This window comes from Poromitra crassiceps, assembly GCF_964638095.1.
Source record: "Poromitra crassiceps genome assembly, chromosome: 3".
Taxonomy (NCBI): Eukaryota; Metazoa; Chordata; class Actinopteri; order Beryciformes; family Melamphaidae; genus Poromitra; species Poromitra crassiceps.
The window spans coordinates 92,072,872-92,092,554 of record NC_139625.1 but is presented as its reverse complement, the minus strand read 5'-3'; the positions used below and the strand labels follow the sequence as shown (position 1 = coordinate 92,092,554).

General features: G+C 46.5%; 1 protein-coding gene across 1 annotated transcript in view; it reads right to left on the bottom strand.

Moving 5' to 3' along the window:
• Nucleotides 1–17,668, bottom strand: part of LOC310773361 (SAM and SH3 domain-containing protein 1-like) — a gene marked incomplete at both ends in the record, with an annotated part of 204,862 nt that extends 187,194 nt beyond the window's left edge. The window contains 9 exons of the mRNA XM_083633230.1: nucleotides 2,043–2,193; nucleotides 3,199–3,405; nucleotides 8,257–8,426; nucleotides 10,163–10,295; nucleotides 10,962–11,105; nucleotides 11,208–11,282; nucleotides 13,640–14,061; nucleotides 15,927–16,059; nucleotides 17,606–17,668. Coding sequence (XP_083489356.1) covers nucleotides 2,043–2,193; nucleotides 3,199–3,405; nucleotides 8,257–8,426; nucleotides 10,163–10,295; nucleotides 10,962–11,105; nucleotides 11,208–11,282; nucleotides 13,640–14,061; nucleotides 15,927–16,059; nucleotides 17,606–17,668 — 1,498 coding nt within the window. The remainder of the gene's footprint in view (nucleotides 1–2,042; nucleotides 2,194–3,198; nucleotides 3,406–8,256; nucleotides 8,427–10,162; nucleotides 10,296–10,961; nucleotides 11,106–11,207; nucleotides 11,283–13,639; nucleotides 14,062–15,926; nucleotides 16,060–17,605) is intronic.
• Nucleotides 17,669–19,683: the final 2,015 nt, after the last annotated feature.

Sequence of the window (19,683 nt, the reverse complement as noted above, 5' to 3'; positions counted from 1 at the left end):
AGAGCACTGCAGGGATCAATCAATCAATCAATCAATCAATATCCTTTATTTAACCAGGTAAAAAAACTCATGACGTATTTTTGTAGGCTTAACCAGAAATCGCCGCCATTTTGGTTCATCAGGGACAAAAGTTTATGGGAAAGCGAATTTTGGTTCAGCAGGATAAACGTTAATCACTTTTATGCCTTTTGAAGCGTTTTATAAAAAACACGTTAACAAAATATACAGTCATAAAAGTTATTCACGTTTGTGAAGATTATCCTACTGAACCCAAATCCGCGTTCCCATAAACCTTTGTTAACCACAGACCTTATTTTATGCATTTAAGTGAAATCCCCATTCTAAACCCCATTTACAAACCCAGAAGTATACTTCCGGACTCATTCCTGCGGCGCTCTATAAGGAGCTAGCCTAGGCTTTGGACTTGGGTTTATGTTTAAGACTGCAGTCAGGATTAGGTTTAGTTTGGCGTAAGGGTTAAGTTTCGAGGTTAGGGAGTGAGCATAGTTAATGAAGGTCCTCACAGGTAAGTAATACATACGAGTGAGTGTGTGTGTGTATGTGTATTGTGTATGTGTGTGTGTGTGTGTGTGTGTGTGTGTGTGTGTGTGTGTGTGTGTGTGTGTGTGTGTGTGTGTGTGTGTGTGTAAATTGGGTTGAGCCATTTTTTCCTATTTTTGATCTGTCTGGTCTCCTTGTGTAATAATGCTTAGACACCCATTTATATGAACACTAAAAGATTGATGAACTGGATTTGGTTGCATCAGCCTTATTCCAATGTATTAAAAATACACATATTACTGTGTAGATATTTGATGATCTCCTTAATACATGATGTATTTAGAATGTGTCACATTATTTAAAAACCCTTGCATGGTACCGTAACCCCGGCGTTACGTTTCAGATTTTTTGCTGTTCATCTGTCATTTATGTGATTAATTAGATAGTTAATTCTGAACAATACTGTTCATGCTACATACCAAATTAACCGGCTGAATCTTGCGCATCGAACCATGTCTTCCTTTTTCAGATCAGATCAACACAGCAGAAGTTATAGCCGTCTTTGTACAAAGACAAAGACAACATTTCAGATTATTTGGCTTTTTCAAATGGCTTTTTATAATGGCTTTTTGGAAATCCGCCTAGGTATCTCCCTACAAAAACCACTGCCAAATACTCATGTTTTGGTATTTTTTCATCTTCTTTGAGTTGGGATGTGGTAAGGCCTGTGGCTATGTCTCCATTGGGTTTCTAGCCATAAATACAACAACCACAGGTAACTGTTTACACTCTAAAAGTGTTTTTTATTCTAGGCGAGAATCAACCATGTGTTTGAGCTGGTGTTACTCAGGGTCAGTAAGACATAGAGTCATTCTGACACTTGGAACAGAAACCTCAAAGTCTTACCTTTCAGAAAAGGTCAGGCAGTTGTCTGTAACCCTAGCGGTTCAGCCACAGTAAGCATTTTAGTTTGGGTATGTCGTTTTCACCATTTTCTTCAGAAATAGGTGGCTTTAGAACAGGATTTATGCCTTCATTAAAACCGTAACGACACCGTACATTGTGTACTTACTTACAATACTTTTCCATAGGTTAATACACTGGAATACGGCCATTGTAAACTTAGGTTTTGCCAAACGGCCAAATATCAGAATTCTTCTCAGTTGACGCAGTAAAAGTAGCTGGTCTGTGTGTAGGAGACGATACTCTTTGGATAAAAGCGCTATATAAATGCAGGCCATTTACCATTTACCATCTTTGCATCCGTATCCGTGCATGCCCATAAATCGTCCTGAACCTCTGGAATATGTGAAGCATGCATAATTTAACTCAGCGGATGTGAATGGCACACTTTAAATGTATTTGTTCATGTGTGTCTGTAACGTTTGAGTTGTGTCTGAGATATAAGCGTCTTTCTAATGTATGTGCTCATGTGTGTCTGTAACGTTTGAGTTGTCTCTGAGATATAAGTGTCTTTCTGAGTCATTATATGTCTGTTAGCAGTCAGACGTGCTCAGGTTTGACCGCCTGGCCTGACCCACCATCGTACTCCTGCAGCAGCTCGACGGCCGTGAGCAGCACAGCTCTGTGCTGAGGCTCTCTGATGTTCAGCTCGTCCAGGTCCTCCTCCTCCAGCAGCTTGAAGGTGTCCAGATCCTCGTAGCCATTAAACAGGAAGGTGGGAAGATGCTCCTGTGTGTGGAGAGAGAGGTGGGGGGGGGGGGGCAAACAGGGAAGGAAGAAGGTGTCGTTAGTGGTGGACATTTATTTGACGATCCACATTTTGGATCTTTTCAAATCCCTGTGTAAACAGTGGCGACATTTGTGCGTCAAACTGCAATATGGAGGAGGTCTATAATGTCTACTTATTCCCACTGGGAGGTCATGTTTTCATCCCTGTTTGTTTGTCGGTTGGTCTGTTTGTCGGTCGGTCTGTTTGTTGGCAGGATCTCTCAAACAGTTATGAACGGATTTGTACAAAACTTTGTAGAAAGGTTGGTCGTGGGCAAAGGACCAACTGATTAACCTTCCACGCCCACTGGCCAAAAGGGGGCGTGGAAATGGGTGTGGCCAATCACACAAAGGTGCCTAACTTCCCAAATGGATTCACACAGAGCCGTATAATAGAAGAGTTGCGACATCTCCATTAACTCCAATGGACCAGTTTTTTTTTTTACTTCACAAAAGTTCCCGGAAGTGAGGTTCTGGATTAAGCAGCGCTGTCGAGTTGGAGCAAAATGGACCGTCTGTGATGTCCTTTGGAAGGATCAGACATTTAACAAATCAAATTGTATATTATCAGCTTTATTTTATACATTCAAACGTATCGCGAGCCCCCTTCCTGGCTGTTCATTGGCTACTGAGTCTCGCATTTTGGACCTCCGCTGGCGCCACTCTCTTACTAGATTGCTCTGGATTCACATAACCACACAACTTTGTAGAAAGCGTATTCATGGCCCAAAGAAGAACTGAGTAACCTTCCATGGCCACTGTCCAAAAGGGGGCGTGGCCAATCACAAAAAGCCGCCTAAATTCCAAACGGATTCACGTAACACCGCAAAACTTTGTAGAAAGGCTATTGAGTGCCTTCTAGTTTTCCCTGTTATAAATTCCTCCCAGGGAACAATTGCGTGTCTAATGTGCTCCTATCTCCACCTCGATGTCTGACAGATTTGGATGATCTGATGGGTTCATTACTTTGAGGTTGATGCGATCCAGGAGCTCCTCGACAGAGGTGGGCTTGGGTTGCCGGGCCTTCCTCCTTCTGCGGGTCTTTTTGGGCTTCACCTCCTGCTCGTTCAGGACGTCCACGTAGATGAACTTGAAGGTGCCGACTTTACCATTCAGCAGGCCCATCCACGTTCCCATCGGAGGCTTGCTGATGATGTCAATGACATCTCCATTCTGCAGAATAAGACCGGTGATCATTAAAGAATCTAATCTGATCTAATGATGACAGGATGACCGACAGTATGACACAACTAGATATGGTCCTGATGTTCAATGTGACTGTGAATACAGAATCATATAAAATCAGTGTAAAATGAACTTAAAGCAGTAATAAATGACATTATAAAAAACTCGTAACGGACAAGCCCGTCTTTTATTGTCACACGAACACCACAACACATGCATGCGGCCACAACACACTCATGCTGACGGTGGCCAGTGAAAAGTGTCCTCTGCATTTAAACCATCCAGGCTTGTCCTTTCCTCCGGGGGGCAGGCCAGGAGCAGTGGTCGCTTTCTCGTACAGCGCCCGGGGACAAACTTCGGATGTTGTCGTCACTGGTCGGATGACGATGACGATCTGATCTTCTGCATGTTTTTAGTGGGGGAACCCCCTGGGGGGTACGGGGAGAACATGCAAACTCCACACAGAGAGAAAGGCCCTTACGACGAGATAACCCACCTGGGCAGTAGGCACTGAAGATATGGGGGGGAACACAACCACAGCGCCCACAGTGTCCCAGGCGAGAATCGAACTCAGGACCTTCTAACTGTGAGGCGACAGCGCTACCGCCTGCGCCACCGTACCCCGTACCACCGTACCCCGTTATAGCAACATATGTGGTGCTAAATACTCATTGCTGTGGTGTTACGGCACAGATCACCTGTCAATCAAACAGTGAGGGTGGAACTTTCACGTCTTTTTCCTTGTATTTTCTTTTGAGTTTCGGTAGGTGGCGCTCTTGTGGTGGCTATCACTGCTCATGCTAACAGACACTGGATGTTTAAAGCAGCCAATGGAAAAGCTTTTGTGAACCGGCTATAGGTTGGATCACTATTGTGTTTTATCAATTAGAGTGGCAAAATGGAAATGGTTTTACATAAAAATGTCACAGATTATTAGTTTAATTAAAGGACGGCTTTCCCGTGGGGAATATGAATATATATAAAATCTCACGCCCCTAAGGTTTTCGAATCCGTTGAAATTTTTGAAATTGGTTGTTCACAGCCAGAGCTATCAACCATCTCTCACATATTTTTTGGCCTAGCCGACGTGTTTTACGTCAGATGGGCCAAGTCCGCCTTGCGGAAGTCGAGCACCTATGAACTACAAGTGTTGTGGGGCTGTGCCGCCATGGTCCCGCCTCTAGAGGTCCTCCACGCCCCTTCACAACTCTTGTACCAAAACAAAAGGCAGCCACCTTTTTTCACCGCATAGACTAGGCTAGCTATTGTTAGCTCCCCATAGCTCCTTGCAAAGAACCATATCTCGGGAAGGGAAGCACCTCCAGACACGGGACTGGCGGCATTGGAAAGCTTGTCAAATTTTACATCTAGTAGAAGGTGCGTTGAAGTTACGAAATCAACGCTGAGCATTGATTTAGATTTTTGTTTTTTTACATGAAATAGTTACAACATCAGATGCGCGTAACTCCTAGGAAAATGCCTTAAAATGCATGAAAATTTTTTTATGAAGACATCTCCCGACATATATACTACCGTTTTTGGTGCAATTTGGAGGCAATTTTTTTTTTAAATTATTCTTGTTCTACTAATGTTTTTATGTCGAAGCCTTCTTCTTCAGGCGGCAGGAGACCTGGGCGCGTACGCAGAGACGGTGTCATGCTTCATTAAGAAGTGTACCGACGACATAGTCCCCACAAAGAAAGTAAAAATAATGCCAAACCAAAAGCCCTGGATCAACAGCGAGGTCAGGGCTGCCCTACACGCCAGGACCACCGCCTTCAGTTCAGGCACACCAGAACAATACAAGCAGGCGCAATATGCCCTCCGGACCGCTATTAAAAAAGCACAGAGAGACTATGGAAGGCAGCTGGAGTCAAAACTGGACACCAACAACCCCAGACACCTGTGGAAAGGCCTCCATGCTGCTACAGACTTCAAAGAGGTGAAACGACAGAACCCCAGCACGTCACCCACCCTACCGGATGAACTCAACGCGTTCTACGCTAGGTTCGACCCCTCTGCCAGAGCGCCTCCCATCCCCCCTCTCCCACCCCTCTCCCACTCTCCCCCCCATCACCTCCCACCCTCTCCTCCCCCTGCCACCCCTCCCCCCTCATCACCCCCCCCCCCCTCTCCGCCCCCCCACCACCCCACAGATCCAGACCGCCCTCTCACCATCACTGAGGATGAAGTGTGCCGGTCGTTCCTGCGTATCAACCCACGCAAGGCGGCCGGCCTGGACGGCATCCCGGGGCGGGTCCTCAAGGCCTGCGCCCACCAGCTGGCACCCGTATACACAGACATCTTCAACCAGTCTCTCTCCCTCCGACGAGTTCCCCCCTGCTTCAAAACAGCAACAATCATCCCCATCCCCAAACAGCAAAAAGTGACCAGCCTCAATGACTGGCGCCCAATAGCCCTCACGCCAATAGCCAGCAAGTGCTTTGAGAAGCTGGTTATTTCAAAGATCCGCCCCACACTCCCCCCAGACCATGACCCGCTACAATTTGCATACCGCCCCAACAGGAGCACAGCGGATGCAGTAGCACACGTGCTCCACACCGCCCTGTCCCACCTGGAGGGGAAGGACACCTATGTAAGAATGCTGTTCGTGGACTACAGCTCAGCATTCAACACCATAGTACCCTCGAGGCTGGTAAGTAAACTCAGGGATCTGGGACTAAACACAGCAATGTGCGACTGGATCCTGGATTTCCTAACAGACCGCCGCCAGGTGGTGAGGGTGGGCAACCTCACCTCCTCCCCACTGACCATCAGCATAGGAGCGCCCCAGGGGTGTGTCTCCAGCCCCTTCTGGTACGACCTCTACACCCACGACTGCGTGGCGACTCAAACTTCAAACTCCATTGTGAAGTTTGCAGACGACACAGCAGTCGTGGGGCTGATCTCGGGGGACGACGAGGCGGCCTACAGAGAGGAGCTGAGGGTCCTGGAACAATGGTGCCAGGACAACCACCTCTCTCTGAACGTCTCCAAGACCAAGGAGATAATTGTGGACTACAGGAGAGGGGGGGGGCGCACACCCCCCAATCACCATCAACGGCACAGTGGTGGAAAGGGTGGACAGCTTCAAGTACCTGGGAGTCAACATCCACCAGGACCTGACCTGGGCCGGCCACACCGCCACTGTTGTCAACCAGGCCCAACAGCGAATACACGGACTCAGGCGCCTGAAGAAATTTGGGCTAAGGAAAGAAATCCTCAGGGACTTCTACAGAGGCACCATTGAAAGCCTGCTGACTGGCTGCTTCACCGCCTGGTACGGGAACTGTACCGCCATGGACCGCAGGGCGCTACGGAGGGTGAGGCGCGCGGCCCAGCACGTAACAGGAGATTAGTTGCCAGAACTGCATGAACTGTATAACCAGCGGTGCCTCAGGAGGTCCCTGAAGATCATCAAAGACACAAACCATCCCCACAACAGCCTGTTCTCCCTGCTACCCTCAGGGAGGAGATACAGGGTTCCAAGAACACGCACAAATCGCTTGAGGAACAGTTTCTTCCCGCAGGCCACGAGACTCCTTAACATACACAAATAGCGTAGTAGTCGTACCGTACCGTACTGCAGCTGCTACCATTATGTATGCCTAATGTTTAATTGTATGTTTAATAAGGTACATGCTATTTGCACCTGTATGTCAAATACGTCGAATTTAAAATGTCTGAACACGTCTAACGTATGCACAATGCCCAATGTTAATTGTATGTTTAATAAGGTACATGCTATTTGCACCTGCATGTCAAATACGTCGAATTTAAAATGTCTGAACACGTCTAACGTATGCACATGACATGTGCACCTATGTGCAATGAATAAGCCACTGACTTGTCTTATCGCTATTCTGCCTTATTGCCTATTGCTGCTTAGTATTGCTTATTGATGCCTATTTCTTATTGCCTATTGCTCATTGCTTGTTGCCTATTTGTACTATGTCATAAACGGAGTCCACAGCACAAGAATTTCACACGTGATACTTGTACCATGGAGTGACAATAAAAATCTTGAATCTTGAATCTTGAATCTTCTTCTTCTTCTTCTTTGACTTTTATGGCGGTTGGCAAGCATATATGTGCATTACCACCACCTACTGGAGTTTGATATCAGCCAAATGCCTGAGGGGTGGGCGTGGACTCGAAGGCCACGCAAGCCCAGTGCATTGTGGGAAGTGTAGGATTTCGGGTCCCCGCACCCGCCCCTCCCCTCCACCAGCCCCCCCACCCACACAGAGTGGATTTTGGTTGATAGCTCAGGCTGTGAACAACCAATTTCAAAAATTTCAACGGATTCAAACTCCTTAGGGGCGTGAGATTTAATATATCTTCATATTCCCCATGGGAAAGCCTTCCTTTAAAGGCCCAGGGGTTAAAGTGAGATTCTGGCCTCTATCCTGTCCTGCACAATGCTCTGCTTCCTTTTTTAAATTGTATGTACAGATACCAAACACACAAACACAGAAGTAAAAAGAAACAATCAATCAATCAATCAATCCATCAATCAATCAATCAATCAATCAATCAACACTTATACTGTATTTTGTGCAAATAAATAACATTGGATTTTAAAAAGTTATAATTTTACACTAAATTCATCCTTGCTTGGGCACAGAAGCCCAGATTGTGTGTTCTGGAGCTCCTGCTGGCTGCCCATCCCTCCCTTAATGTAACCCCAGAAGGTATCATGTGACGTGTGCATCGTGTGTTCCATTGGCCATACCTTCAGTTTGGGGGAGTCATGTGACGTGTGCATCGCGTTTCATTGGCCATACCTTCAGTTTGGGGGAGTCATGTGACGTGTGCATCGCGTTTCATTGGCCATACCTTCAGTTTGAGGGAGTCGGTGTCGTAGGGACTGGGAGTGAAGTCGGTGTGAACCAGAGCGCGTCCGCAGAACGGTCCGCGGTACGGCAGCTCGTCCTCCTCCCCGTCCTCTGACTTCACGCTCTCTCTGTTGCTGTTGGAGGAGTCGGTGGTCCCCACCGTCTGACCGCCTGCACAAACCACAGAAGAAGAATGCGCTGCTTCAAGGCCTCGAGACACCATGGGCCCTATTCTCCCACAGGCCTTCGGCGCTAAAACGGGCCTTAAACGCAAAAAAACGTGCCTTGCGCCTGTTTTGGGACGATATCAATATGGCTTTACGCTGCCAAATGCGCTTTAGGCCGAATGGGCGTGGCGCAGTCCCAGAATGGGCCAAAGTGGGCGTGTCGGCGCTAAATACCTATCTTCCGAGCTGGCGTTAATTTAGCGCCTTGCGCCTTTGAAAAGCAGGCCTATTCACTGGGCCAGTCCCTCCCCTCTCTCCTCTGTCACTCTCTCCCTCTCCTACTGACAGGAGCAGGCATTGGTGTGCGTTTACCAGTTTATTGTGAAATAAATCCTTCCGCGTTGAGTTACTGTCACAAGCCTGTGTGACAACGCGTCCAGCCTGGGTAAAACAACTCCGTGTACCGCTTTGAGGCTGCAGGCAGTCTGACAGGCACAATACGACTGTCTCTCTCTGACTGCCTGTGAATGCCCCAGCATGCAATTGGGTACTCAATTTCGCTACTAGCAACCAAATGAGGCGAAATAGATATAAAAGGTCGATCTAAAATAATGTGTAATGGTAACACAGCCTGCAATTGTAGAACATTTCAATATTGGACCAAATAAATAATCGAAATTAAAACACCACCCTAAGTGAAACATATATGTCCTCCTGGGCCTATATATATCCTTTGTCGATTTAACGTCATTTAGATAAGTGTCAGAGGAACGCGCTTCAGAACGCGCTTCTACTGTCATGTGCTGTACTGTGATGTCCGCTCCAATAACTTCGCCCAACTTCACATTTAGTTTTACAATAAAAACACATATATGCAATGACTTTACATAATGTAGGGTATATTTATGTGCATCATTCTACCTGCAGCAGGGGAGAGAAAACGATATCGTTCTGAACAAACTTTCACCAATATAAAATTAATCTCATCATATAGGGATAGGCTATATTTTTTGTAGCTGATGCCTTTTACATTATTTTCACTTTGATCTTGCTATAGTGTAGCGTATTTACATGCTTGCAGTATTGAAACTGCAGTTAGATTGGTTTGAGAAGCATAATAATATGGAATAATAGCCTATAATGCAGACAGACAGACTGGATGAAGGGAGGGGGGGGGGCAGAGCGTTTGGCTTTCGTCTGGTTTTGCGGGATCACTGGAATTGGAGCTAAAAAGGCAAGCGTGCGATTCGTTTATTGCAGTTATCCAATGAGCATGACGGTGCATAATTTTACGCTTAAAAGGCGTGGTTGTAATGGTTGAGGCTGCATCTAGCGCCAGCACGACGATATCAAGTGCGCTGGTCCACGCCCACTGATTTGAGCTGCGCCAGCCGCTCGGCCTAGAAACAGCGCCGATGCAACGATAGGGACCCATGGGTCAATTCGTATTCGCAAAATATTTGTCACGATTTCTTTTAATCTGCCAGATGGTCGTGGCTTGCCACACAGACAGAGCATAAAGTTTAGACTATCTCAATGTTGATGTTAATACTTTTCTGTGATTAGAATGTCAATCTGGTGTTAAACCCCACCCAGTCAGTGCTTCAAGGCCAGGTTGAAACAAAACACCGTCAGTTTCTTGCCACACACACACACACACACACACACACACACACACACACACACACACACACACACACACACACACACACACACACACACACACACACACACACTTACTCATGGAGCTTTGTCCACTCAGGGAGCTCCTCAGACTCTCCACAGAGCCTCCTGGCTTCAGTTTGTTTTTTTCCAAAGAGTTGGAGTCTGTGTGAGGCGAGTGAGGGCAGCTGGAGATGCGGTCTGGACTCGACTAGGAGACAGAGGGGGGAGAAGATGCTTACCACCTTCACGTTGCACACAGTTTACAACAGTAGCACAGATTGGCTCATGTTTATAACAGTGATACAGATTGGCTAATGTTAATTATAGAGCCAAAGTGAACATCACTTCCTGCTTCAGCACTGTACCAGAGATTTTCATCCGCCATTTATTTTCCCATAGACATTTCGTAAAATGCTTATAAAAAAAAGTTGTATTTGGTCAAACCAAACGGTTCAGCTATATTTAGAATCGGGAGAGACCATAGAACATTTCACTCAAGGAAATTGTTTTTTCTTTAATTCCGCAATGTTTTTAAACGTTTTGGTCTGAGTGAAATGTTATGCGGTCTCTCCTGTTTCTAAATACATCTGAACCGTTTGGTTTGAACAAGTAAAAGTATTTTTATAAGCATTTTATGAAATGTCTATGGGAAAATAAATGGTGAATGAAAATCTCTGGTACAGTGCTGAAGCAGGAAGTGACGTTCACTTTGGCTCTCTATAACAGTAGCACAGATTGGCTAATGTTTATATCAGTAATAATACATTCATTGTTATTGCTGTTTTTCAGGTCTGAGCACTGCGTTCAATAAATAGAAACAGAGTGACAGAAGACTCGGTATGTAGTGAATACACAGTGCGATTTGTAAACACACCTGTTCAGACAGCGAGCTGTGGTATCTCTTGGAGATGCGTTTCCTCATGGTGTCTCTCACAGACTTGACCTTTTTGCCCAGAGAAATGCGAGATGTTGGGGGAGACTTAACAGCCTCTCTCACGCCGCAGTCTCCATCTTTCTTCTAATTTATGAACAAAAGCGGCAAACATGCCAACAAAAACGTTCTCATTTATTTTGATTTGATTCAGTCGACCGAAATTCAGTAACAAGAATGACTACGTACAGTGATATCACAGGCACAGTTGCCTGAGCGCAGTGAGCGGTTGGTCAGATCAAATCCTCCGAAGCTGCAGGTTCTCTGTGAAAAAGATCAAATCAGGGCATTTCGAAAAAGTGTGATTTTATTTTATTTAGCCTTTATTTAAACCAAGCTTGTCCCATTGAGATCAAAGATCTATTTTACAAGGGAGACCTGGCCAAGAACAGCAGCAACACAAAGTTTCAACATAAAACACATAAACACGTACATTTGAATAACATTAAAATGATCAGAATAAACATTTGCACACAGATAGACTTCACCATAGCTTTAAAAGCATTCAGGGTTACTAAGCTGTGAAGTTACATTTTCAGATTCAGATTCAGAAAACTTTATTTATCCCCAAGGGGCAATTCAGTTTAAGTTTAAGTTCAGACTGTAGATTGTTCCATGCAGTGGGTGGACAACACGTAAAAGCTTTCTTCCGTAGTTCAGTTCGGACTTTTGGAACAGAACATTGCAGCATGTCCTGAGGACGGAGGTTGTAATTGCCACATTTCATGCTTAACACATTGACTGCCAGCCATTTTTTTTTTGCTGTAGGTAGCTTCTGCCAGGCCGTTTTTTGAGGATTCTGGCTCATTTTACAAGAGCCGAGGATTATTTTCTGCTTGGAGTTTGTGAACACAAAGTTCACAAAAGTACTAATAGAATGTGTGCTTTCTCTGTCTTAAAGAGTTAGTTTGTAGAGTTAGTAGTTATGTAGATATTAGCCGTTGAGTACAGCATGGTTTCAGCTGTCTGAGAGTGAAAGCTGAGATAATCGCAGTTTTGTGAAATTCAATCAAACAGGCAGAACAGTCACTTTAACCATTTATTTTTGGCATCAGTGAGAGATCAGACATCCAAACAATATAGTTCCGAACGCCCTCTCCTTCAACTCCTCCCTCCGTGGGCGTGTCTAGTGGCTTTCAGCCTGCGTTTGTCACAAGCGAGTGCTCTGCTGCTGCTGCTGCTGCTGCGAGTTTGAGCAGCCTCCCTCCCTGGCAGCGAGTTTGAGCAGCCTCCCTCCCTGGCAGCGAGTGTGGATAGGGCTCACTCGTCTCTTGGGTTTGAGAGCCCCGATGAAGCCCCGTGCGACTCTAGGCTTTATGCTGCCCACCCAGTCCATTTCTGGAACCCCCCACCGCAGCAGCGCGAAAGCGTCCCCGCCTACAGTATGAGAATGAGGCTCGTTCGTTTCTGGGTTTTCGGAATGCGTGCGATTCTGGCCTTTCTGCGGGCGTTTCAAAGTGTGTTTCACCCATAATATATTATGCAAATTTGCAATCCCCCGTGTGCTGCTGCTGGTGCGGCCCGAGAGCGGCGAGTCTGGTGACTGATGACTGTAAAATCGGCAAGCCATTTCCTTGAGAATGGAGGAAGCAGCCGCGGGAGGCGGCTGCTTTTGGTTGACTTTCTCTCTGTCGGGAGAGCACCGTCGCCACCTAGCTGGTCGGTAAAATAGATTATACACATTCAATACTTCCAATATCTCCATAGGAGACGCGGGGGGCATTGATCCACGTAGCACCGTCAAAAAAAAATATATATATTTTTTGACGACTCAACTCGTCGTTGGCAGTGAACGGTTGGATTCTGTTTGACGACTCAACTCGTTGTTGGCAGTGAACGTGTTAAAAGATATATTAGAGGCTGTCTTTTGATGTACAGCTGTGATGGAGCCCGGGTGGGAATTTCACAGAGGCCATGGCTGCCGCTGTCCCTCCCACTGGCCTGTTAAACTGTAAAATGTTAGAATATAACGAGAGATGTTTGCGAGAATAGAAAGCTCTTTGAAGTAGCGAGGAACGCCGTCATTCTTGTTTTGGGGCTGTTGGCAGAGCGAAACGGTTTACGGCAGCTGTAAACCGTTGCTAGGCAGAGCGAAACGGTTTACGGCCGTAGCAACAGACCCCAAAACAGCTTTCCTCACTACTTTCTGCTCCCGCGAACATCTCTATATTCTAACAGTTTGTTTGAAAGTAATTTTGTGGTTATGGCCGAAGTGGCTGCCGCAAACCGTTTCATTTCACTTCCTGATCTGCCCGGCCCGCACACAGACTATAATCATCAACACAACACTGGCCGATTCACTCGGCATTCAAGTGAGACTACTCGGCGTTGGTCTCGTCTATTAGAGGTAAGATGTGAGGCATCGATATTAAATTTAGACTGTTTAATAACAATCGACAATCATGCTCGTAGCTGCTTTAACGCGCATTTCAGAAAAATCATTCTTCACGATTTCAATAGAGACGGAGCAATGAGCTTTGTGCTCTGGCATGTAGCCTTCTGCCTCGATGCCGAAGGCCAAATGGCCTTGGCCCTAAAATGAGGAAATTCCCACCCTGGATGTAGCGCAGGAGGACCAACACTCAGAAACAAGCATCCAACAAAGTCTTCTCTGTACTCACCCCATGGTGGCTGAGCGGGTTGAGCGCCCGGCGCCGCAGCTCTCCTTCGGTCACTGAGCGGGCGATGTCTGAGCGGGCGATGCTGGGCTCCTCTTCATTGCAGCCCTCCGTCTCAGACAGGGAAGAGGCGCTGCCTACGCCCGCCTCCCGCGCCTCTCCCTCCAGACCTCTCTCCCGCAGGTGGGCGGGGCTGCAGCTGGCCTGGCTGAAGGCCCTGAAGATCTTCTGGCTGCTGCAGGTGTCCAGGCTGCTGGAGGAGGGCGAGGTGGTCAGGCTGTCCGAGTCCCTGTCGTAGGTCAGCTGCTCCCGCAGAGCCGAGGCCAGCGAGTCCACCGGACACGCCGCGCATGGCTTCTTCTGCACACCCGAGTACAGGAAGGGGCTGGCGTCCGCAGAGGGAGGCCCGTCTAGACTCACGCCCTCTAGGGGAGAAAGAGGAAAATGTAACACAAGCCTCTCATGTTAGATTTCCTTACAAATAGGGTTAGACTAGGTCTGTAAAACCTGCAATATTTTTTTTTTTACTTTGCACATTTGATGAATTAATTGAATTGTTCAAATTATGTTTTGTTGTTGTATTAATTCTTCATGTAAAGGTACTACTCTGCTGAGTTTCCCCTAACACTGAACAGCTGCGGTGGGCCTCCCTGCTTTATGGACCTTATAATGTACTGAAAACAGTTGTCAGTTCAGTTGTCCTTGTCCCATGGCGCTTAATGCTGTTTCTAGTCTACGCTGCAAAGAATAACATTCTGGGGGAAACACTGAAAACTTACTTGGCATGAAAATGGTCAAATTTCAAGATTGAAATTCAGCACCAAGTATCAGCCAGTCTGTAAATAGGGTTCGACCAGTATGGCTTCATGAAGGCTGGTAACCAATATTTTTTAAAGACTACAAAAATGGTGAAAGCACACACGGAAACCAATTAACCCCCTGTCCTCAAAAATCCCATTTCCAAATAGGCGTTATTTTGATAAACTGACCTCATAACGGGGATCTATACAGTTACATGTGTCTACTAACATTATTAAAAGATCATAAAGGTAACGCTGTTTTCTGATAGTTTGCTAAATTACGTCGCCTTCTTCTTCTTCTTCTTTGCCTTGACCGTAGGCGTAGTTGCTGCCCTCTCATTGTGGACTCCAGTACTACACATTGAGGCATGCCCAGTGTATGTGAAGCTCAGAGCCTGCTGTAGTGCAGACTGCTCAGAGCCTGCTGTAGTGTAGACTGCTCAGAGCCTGCTGTAGTCTAGACTGCTCAGATCCTGCTGTAGTGCAGACTGCTCAGAGCCTGCTGTAGTCTAGACGCTCAGAGCCTGCTGTAGTGCAGACTGCTCAGAGCCTGCTGTAGTGTAGACTGCTCGGAGCCTGCTGTAGTGCAGACTGCTCAGAGCCTGCTGTAGTCTAGACGCTCAGAGCCTGCTGTAGTGCAGACTGCTCAGAGCCTGCTGTAGTGTAGACTGCTCAGAGCCTGCTGTAGTGCAGACTGCTCAGAGCCTGCTGTAGTGCAGACTGCTCAGAGCCTGCTGTAGTCTAGACGCTCAGAGCCTGCTGTAGTGCAGACTGCTCAGAGCCTGCTGTAGTGGAGACTGCTCAGAGCCTGCTGTAGTGTAGACTGCTCAGAGCCTGCTGTAGTGCAGACTGCTCAGAGCCTGCTGTAGTGTAGACTGCTCAGAGCCTGCTGTAGTGCAGACTGCTCAATCACTGATATTTTGACTCCTCCCCCCTTCTTTTCTCCCAAATTGTACTTGGCCAATTCCCTGCTAGGGGGTCGCGGTCGTTGCTCCGCCCCCTCTGCCGAGCTGGACAGAGTAGCACATGATTCCTCCGATACATGTGCAGTCGCCATCTGCTTCTTTTCACCTTCACACCTGGCGTGTGGAAGGCCACGCTATTCCCCCCAGTTCCCCTCCCCCCGAACAGGCGGCCCCGACGGACACACACACACACACACACACTAGTGCAGCGACCGAGACACACCCTTCCACCATTCCGGCTTCCCACCCACAGACACGGCCAATTATGCTTGTATGAACGTCCGACCAAGCTGGAGGTGACACGAGGAATCTACTGCTAAATATCCACAGACATAAAAACTGATGCAATTTATCGAATGTTTTTTTCATAAAGTAGCATAACATGACATTAAATAGAGCAGGGAGGCCAGGAACGAGGTAGATGATGCAGAAAATGCTACAACACAACTAGAAAGTCAAATGGCAAAAACATTTGGACTTCATGAGACAATTTGTGTCTTTTATGTGTGTGTTTTTTTTCCGTACCCTCTAATCCGGGCTTCTTGGACTCATCGATTCTGATCAGCTTCTTCTTCACCTTGCGGGTGGAGCTGACCAGTTTGTGGAGTCTCCTGAAGGTCACGGGTTCCTCCTGCTCGTTGTCTGACAGGTCACAAGTCTGAGAAGAGAGAGGGAGGACACAGCTCATTTCATCACACAGTTATTTATCATTCAGTCGCAATACAATATGATAAGTCTACAGCAATATTCACAACCAAGCAGTTGTAAACCCTTATAATCCAAATCTGATGCCGATCTGGGCAGAGAGTCGTACACTAGCACATGCCTCCTCCGATACATGTGCAGTCGCCAGCCGCTTCTTTTCACCTGACAGTGAGGAGTTTCACCGGCAGGACGTAGCATGCGGGAGGATCATACTATTCTATCCCCCCCCCAGTTCCCATCTCCCCTGAACAGGCACCCCGACCGACCAGAGGAGGCACTAGTGCAGCGACCAGGACCCCATATCCCCATCGGCTTCCCACCCGCAGACACGGCCAATTGTGTCTGTAGGAACGTCTGACCAAGCCGGGATTGAACCCGGGTCTCCTGCAGTGGTGGGCGAGTGCTTTTACCTCGACACTACCCAGACGCCCCCGGTGCCGTTTCATGCAATTATAATGAGTACGCAAGTATATGATATGAGTAGTGTGTCCGTGCTGTAGTATATGATATGTGTTCAAAAGGCCGTCTATCAGCGCTGTTTGCTGAGGACGCAGATCAGGTACGCGCTGGGGATTGGAACGGACTCGTGCTGTAGCGTGCACGCGCTGTAGCGGGCATGCGATGGAGAGGTGAAGTGCGAGCGGACAGAGAGAAGAAAGCGAGTGAGGAGCATGGTTCATGTCCGCGGTTCAGAGACTGATTTCAGTTGTTATTGTGTGCGTGCGTCCCTGAGACCTGTAAGTCATGTCACTGTTTAAGTTATCAGTTAATTTCAGTTATTGTAATGCATAAGTTTATATTCATGTTGGAGATTTGGTTACCCTAGAAGGATGCATCATGCGTGATGGATTCCGCTCCTAGTACACGTGGCTGTTAATTGAATAATTGATTGAATGCCATACTCCGTGCCTATGTGGGGTGCATTGTGGAGACTATGCTATGACTAAGATTATATTAGAAATAGATGTTTGCCCTGCATTAGTATTGTATAATTCATAGTGGTTTGGTGCACATTTAAATAGTTATATTGTATCAAGCTTAGGCAAGTAATAGTAATTATTAGTGATTGTTATTTGCCATAATATATGTAGATGTATGTTTATATGGAGGCTAATATGCTGGCTATGTATGTAGTGTACATATAATAGGATTATGTCAGTATATAGTGTATATACTGTGTGGATGGATATATGTATAAATGATGCTATAGGCATTGTGGTGGATTAGTTTATTATTGTAATTATAATAATGCATATATATATTTTATTTCTTTACAGAACCACATACACATGTAAACCACGCCCATGTCTGACCATTGCTCAGTCAAGTAAAAGTCTTGAAAGAAGATAAATTGTCTGCCTCCGTGTTTTAACAGACACACCTGGAGCTAAGTTTAAATCCAACCAGAACCAGCAAGTTATAGTATCATACAGTCCTTTATTATAGCCTCAGCAACAATATGAGTACTGTGTCCGTGCTGTAGTATATGATATTAGTACTGTGTCCGTGCTGTAGTATATGATACTGTGTCCGTGCTGTAGAAGCTGCAACAGAAACCACATGTTGCTCCTGGGGACCCCCAGGAAGCCCCACATACAAATCTCACTCCGAGCTGAAACACAGTAGCTATAGCAACTACAATAAACTAGACTACACCACTGAGTAAAACAAATACTGTAAAGCCCCTTCTAAACATGCAGTGGAATCCGGATTATAACCAGCTCCTAGCCGTTTGGCCTGCATGTTTAGAAACAATTAGCCGGTTTATGCGAACTACCGCGAGTGCGGATCATGACCATCTGAGCGCCTAGTATAGGATCCGCATTATTGGAAAAGCAGCTGTTGTTTAACACTGGCAGCTCATGATCCGGATCATGTAGCTGTTATGTCTGAGTGGGCGGGTGGTGGCACTTTACAAACCATTAATGTCCCATAATTATTTTCATGAATGGACGTTGGTTACATGGCTGGATTATTTGGAAGAGAGCCAAATTAGATGAGTAAACAACTAAAAGTTGAATCGTTTCTTTGTCCCCCATCTGCCAGTTTAAAAATGCAACAAGGGAGATGATAGCCTACTAGAGTTGTGCGATCTTGACCTCAGTCAGATCGTCAATCGCCACCCTTTGACATCGCCAATACACGATGTCATCGCGCAAGCACATAATTAATAATGGACGTTAACATCCATATTAATAATTAACCATGTGGTTCAGCTGTGCTCTCGCTGTACTTTGCTAACTTATGGCCCAATTCCACAGCAGCTAGTAGCGCGGTCCCGCTCCGCTCGACTCGACTTTTGGTCTCATCCCACCGTCAAAAACCGGCCCAGCTCGGTTTGATTTGAGGCCGAGTCGTGCTACTTTTGGTCCCTGCCTCGTCGGGGTACTTCGGGCTGGCGAGTAGGTCCCAAATGGTGACGTAAAACTCTGATGGCTACTGATTGGTCAGAGAGAATCGTGTTTACTCTGTCTACTGACTGTCAATGCAATGCTGGCGGCTGCATACCAGTTTAGTGGTCTTACCTTATCTTCTGTTATGTATATTTCCATCAGTATTTTGTGTCGCTGCCTTCACCTCCGGTGAAATAAAATCGTGGCGGGTGTTCAATTGTCTGAGAAAAAAGTCCGCTGCTCGCTCAGGGAGCTCTGTAGCTAAGTGGAGGCTGCAGCGCTCCGCTAGGCCGCAGCGGGTGTTTGGAAGCCCCGGTCTTGCCTGGTGAGAGGCTGCGGGGGTAGAGGCTTCACTCTGTTGCGCCTCTCCCGTCCCCGCGCAGCGCATGCCTGTGATATCATTCTCTTGGCCGATTGTCACATTTGCCCATGTACACTGTAGGTCATTTAGAGGCACCAGTATTTCATAAACAGTTTAAAACTTCTGTGGATGGATTTAATTGTAATGTTATGTTATAGCCGAAGGACAGATATGCGGTCGCTATTTTTAGACGACCAGCTGTGGGCGGGGGTGGGTGGGGGCTGATGATCCGCGGTGGAAGCAAAACGTCCATAGGGCTGATACGATTAGAGCCGAGTGGTGACGAGCTGTACAGGGCAGTAAAACGTGGTGGAAATGAGCCATTAGCAAAGTTCCCGGCCAATTGGCAGGGAAGCGCTATTTGCTGTGCTTTGGTTGTCACAAGGTGTCAGAGATGTAGCTATTTATTAAATTTGAACCTCACTGCATGTTGTAGTGATCATGATGTGATTAAAACACACACACACACAGAGAGAGAGAGAGAGATAAATCAGCTGCACCCAAGCACACAGCATGCCATGAGCAGAAAGATGGATATAACGCATCTGATCACTTTATTTCTTTAATTTAATGAACCTGGCACTGACTGGCTATTATTTTGTTTATTTTTTTGTCAATTTTTGCAGCAATTGTTTGTTCTATGACTTTTCATATAGACATATATGAAATAGATATATAGATATATATGTTCAGAGTGCTCCAGGCAGGTCCCGCATTTCACATTATGCAAAGCTCAGCTCTATTAATGCCTAAATCTGCTGCTGTGAAATAAATGTTTAATTTGATTTTGAATAGTAGCCTAGTCTTTCTTGTGTTGTTATTG